Genomic DNA, 5101 nt, shown 5'->3' on the forward strand with positions numbered 1-5101 from the left:
AAATTCTTATGTTTATATCTTAAATTATATTTTCGTTTTTGCGAATAATTCAGATATTTGAAACTTAATTTTGAATATTACAATGATAAAGTGAAGTAATGAATGCTAGTTATATAAGTAACAATATTACGTAAAATAATTTCATTAACAAAGCATCGTTAAAATATTTCGATTTGAAAAGTTAATCTAACGGTTCGCTGAAATTAATGTATAGTTACAGAAACTTTGAATTAACCTATCAAACAGACTTGTATTTGCAATATTAATCTACAGATAGATTTTACATGACTTTTTAAGCTTAAGAAATTTTCAAAGTATAATGAAATTTTCATTCAATAAAGATATCTTATAACACAGATAAATTGGTATATATATTGGCTAAATATGTCTGAATAGGTTATTTTCATATTTTCTTTGTTAGCATTCTAAGATATGGATATAGGCTAGATAGAATGATTTGATATATATTGGTACTCACTCAATAATTGTTTACATATAGAAAAGAATTACATAATAAGCTATGTATAACCTAGCCTAATTTTGTAATAGACGATAGTATTAAAATATTTTTGATAAGGAAAAAATAATTTAAATTATTCACTTTGTAATATAAATTAGATACAGTATAGTTTTAAAAATTCTTATTCTTATAAAGATTGAATATTCTCTGCATTTTAAATATATAAGGAAGTAAAAATATAAGCGTAGCTCTGTATAAAAATAGTGAAAAAGAATGGTTATTTAATGTATTGCTTAAAATGATAAAGTGAAGAATGTCTACAGGTATTTATAAATACGGAGTAGTTAAAAAACCGACATATTTAGTGAAAATCTAATTAAAGTTGAATACTTTTTTATTACAAATTAAAATAGCTTGTTATAATATCAAATTCATATGTAATTGATCATCATAAATTTTATTAAGTAGTGCTATAAAGTTTTATACTGTATTTTATAACGAAGTTTTCTTTCGAAATTTTTAATTATATAGATTTTTAAGTACAAAATAAAACTATTTTAAGGTTTTATAGTTCATTCAATCGTACATTATAAAAAGTATTTCTTAATATATTTCCTTAAATAATAATGCACCGCTTAGCTCTATTTGGATAAATGACTTCCTGTTTTCTTATATAGAGACGATAATTAAGTAGTTCTGAAAAATCTCATGTTTTTGATAAAATTTGCAATTACGATCTACATCATAGCATTGCGAATGTATAAAAATATTTTTATTATCTTAATTACTCGATAAGAAAATGGCTTATTATTATTATCGTCGCAAGACTTTTCCAGTAACTAGTCATTTTTTTGAATGGAGATTGTTTTAAATCATTCTTCTCTGTTATTAAGACACATATTATATAACATTTTCAATACTCATAGTCAAGGCGTGTTTATATGTGAATTTGTATTTTTATTTTTAAGTTTATATAGTAAAAATGTAATTATAAACACTGACCAAAAATGCTTAATCTTACTTGTCTACATGTCTAGATTTAATATTTCGAAAAATAAATAAAATTATCTCATATAAGTAATTTTATCATTAATAATTCTGCAATTTTAATAGTAATTTTATAAGCTTGTAAAAATTCTTTCGTATTAAGCAATGCTTTTTAACGAGCAAACAAAAAGAAAAAAATTATCCTTTATATGAAAACTTATTTATAAATTTAAACTTTATTGTTCAAAGATTAAATTTTACATACAGAAAAGAATAATTTACTGTATACCCTAACATTTATAATGTTAATTAAAACGTGGTTAGTATTGAATCAAGATGAGCAATGTTTTTTGAGAGTAAACAAGTTTATTTAAACATTAATTATATGGTAATGAGAAATTGTTTGCGCTTTAATTTAATGTAATTCAATAGTTACAGAAGCCCTCAAAAGAAAGACATCATCTCACCACAGAGAAGACTTTCCAGACAAGAATGTAGTCGATCCTNTGTTTGTAAATTACTTTTTTTCTTAACGTATATTCTCATGTATTATCATTAGTTTATAATAATGGTGAGAAGGGATAATGGGGAAAATTACTTTAAATGTCAATTATTTATAATTACCATTCATTTTTTACTTTGTTAAATTCTGACAAATTTGACAAGTTGAATATTATTATTTATGCAGTGTGAAATTAATTTCATGGTTTTTCTCATTATTCGAAAACTATAATAATTCCAATTTGTGATGTCACAGTAATCATTGTTACATGAATGCAGTTTCCTATTATATAATTTGACACAACAAAACTACAAAATACATGATAATTCTTTGAATATAAAAATTTTAAATGAATTTAAAAAATAAGTATTATTATTTTCTTAAAATTTATTATAATAACAATAAATCTAAATGAACTTTGTTACATTGATATGTATTTAATCAAAAAATTATATACAATAGCTAATTAGAATATATTTTATCTTTAAAATCACAGGTTTCACTTGAAGGAATATTGAATGTAGTACTTTTACAGAATTCTAAAGATAATGATATTTTAAGTAAATTTATTTATGTAGAAAAAAGTAAATACATATTTCAATTTAATTAAGAAAATTGAAGACATGTCTGTTTATTCATTACATAATTCTTTTATTATTAAAAATATTTGAAAAGTTGAAAGCTATGATTATTAATTTTGTAACAAAAGATAATAAATGTAAATACATTTATCATAGATTGAATTAAAATATATATGTATTTAATTATGTTTACATGTAATTTGTTATATTAATAAAAAATTATATTAAAATGTTAAAAATAACTTAAATCATTGAAAATTTCTTTTTAAAAAAGTATTTTGAGAAATTTTGATATTCTTTTAGAAATTTGATTGATAATTTTTAAATAACCTAAAATTTAATTCATCAATTCAGTTAAAATACAAAAGAAAATTATAATGTCTATTATTACAATAAAAAGATGAAATATATCATTTACTTTATTAAATATATAAAAATGAATTATCATCAATAATAAGTTATAATTATTGAATGTTACTTTTCAGATTAATATCAACAAGCAAAGAGAAGGAAGGAAAATCTGTCACTTCAATACAATTTAGTCTTTGTAGTCAAAACAGTAGAGAAAATATTGGTAACCATGTATGTATAGATTTGATTAAAGTTTTTTCAAAGTTTTATCATTATAAATAACTAAATTTTGATATATTTGTTACAGTATATAACATTAAAAGTAAATAATAGACAAACAGCAAAAGATTGCATTAAACTATTACTAGAACAATTAAGTCAAAATGTAAGTAACTTAGTTATATAAAGAGTTTTATCATAATATTCTTTCATTAATAATAATTAAATTTGAAATTATTTCTAATTTAGGGAATTAATGAATATCAGTTATGGATTAAATCAAGAAAAGATGATGCTCCTTATCCATTAATTGGTAAGAGATCATTTTAATGTACAGTACATAGAAATTATAATATGCTTACCAAAATTTTACATACACCCTTAAGAAGAAATTTGTTTCCAATCTTTCTTATCACTTTTATTCAAAATATATTTCAGAGAAATACTAAACTTATAATGAAAACATTTACATAAAATATTTAAACATGAAAACATGATTTTAACAATATTTATATAAAACATTTTCCACTGAAATATCTAAAATTTTTCTATTCTAAACAAAATAAGTTAAAATTTTAGACATTATCTTAAAAAAACAAACATTCTTATTTATTAAATTTATTACTTATTTGATTGTATCAGATAATGACAAAGAGCATTATTTCCTCCAATAAAAGCAAGAACATAAAAATACCCAAAATTAAAAACAATGTATAATAAATAATAATTGATTAATATACAAAAAAACAGCAAACACTTAAAAAATTTCCCGCAAAACACAAGTTACCAATTGGTACTAAAAACCAAGTTAAGCATTGTACAAGTTGTGTTTACATTTATAAATATTTCAAGTGCAGGCCATTTTCATATACAGTATATACACAGTTTGATAAATATAACTCCATTTTTATCAAAGACTGCATTGTAATAATATTGATTAAACATAGTACAATAAAAAGTAGACAGTTATAAATTTATCAGATAAAAATAGCTTAAGAAAAGTATTTTGTTTTTAGGATAATAATGATAAATTTAACAACATTTCTTCATTAAAAAGTTTAATTTATTTTAACTTCTTTCAGTTCAAATTTATATGAAGTATTTTTTAAATTTCTGATTTTAAATAGTTAAGATAATTATAAAATTTTAATTAAATTCTGAAAGCACATTACCATTAAAAACTATATATAAAAATAGTGAATATATTAAAGTTTTATCACAACTTCTAAATTTCTTTTAAGATACATCTTAAGAAACTCTATTTATTCAGATGTTTCAGAAGAATTTCCTTTAAATATACTATAATTAAAATGCATTCAGAGTAATTATTTGTATTTTTAAAAATAATGTAAGAATTTAATTAATTTCAGTAGATATGTATAGTTATATTTTAGAGTTTTGATAATATAGAATAGTATTTAAAAATTATTAAAAATACTTCGTATATAAATTGAATTTTTTAATAATATTATTTAGTTCAGAAGTGTTGAGCTGTTTTGATCTCAATGCATGTGAACTAAATAATATCTGTGATGAAAAACATTTTATTCTAATGAGATTTTTTAAAATGAAAATATTACTTAGATCAGTTATATCAAATAATTAATTATTATGAAGATTTTTCAAAGATTTTAATGTAATGTTAATTGTAAATGTATTTCATTCAAAATTTTTAAGGTTAAATTGAGTAAAAATTACTATTAGTACAAAAATTGAATGATGATATTTTCAGATAACTATTTAAGGACATTTAAAAAATCTGGGAATTTTTGACTGACTGTTCAAAAATAAAAATTTTTATATTTGAAAATTATATTTTAGGATAAGTTATAAATTCAATTAATGGCTAGACTATTCTAATGATGTATTATTCATTTGATTGCAAGTTATATGATGTTTTGATGCATTTAAACTGATCCAATTAGTTACTTCGCAAATAGACTTAAATGCGATTTATTTCATTAACAAATTCTTGTATATTTACTTATATTAATTAATCAA

The 5101-nt window shown here is 20.5% G+C and overlaps 1 protein-coding gene across 1 annotated transcript; it reads left to right on the top strand.

The window, feature by feature from the left end:
• Positions 1-2961: 2961 nt before the first annotated feature.
• On the top strand, positions 2962-3509 carry LOC111617173 (rho GTPase-activating protein 20-like). Its single transcript, XM_023358502.1, has 3 exons — positions 2962-3112; positions 3189-3266; positions 3350-3509. Exons 1-3 carry the CDS (start codon positions 3002-3004, stop codon positions 3428-3430), a joined length of 270 nt encoding a protein of 89 aa, XP_023214270.1. The 5' UTR covers positions 2962-3001; the 3' UTR covers positions 3431-3509.
• The last annotated feature ends 1592 nt before the right edge of the window (positions 3510-5101 follow it).

Source organism: Centruroides sculpturatus, unplaced genomic scaffold (assembly GCF_000671375.1).
Source record: "Centruroides sculpturatus isolate CEXI.00-Female unplaced genomic scaffold, Cexi_2.0 scaffold5044, whole genome shotgun sequence".
Lineage (NCBI taxonomy): Eukaryota > Metazoa > Arthropoda > Arachnida > Scorpiones > Buthidae > Centruroides > Centruroides sculpturatus.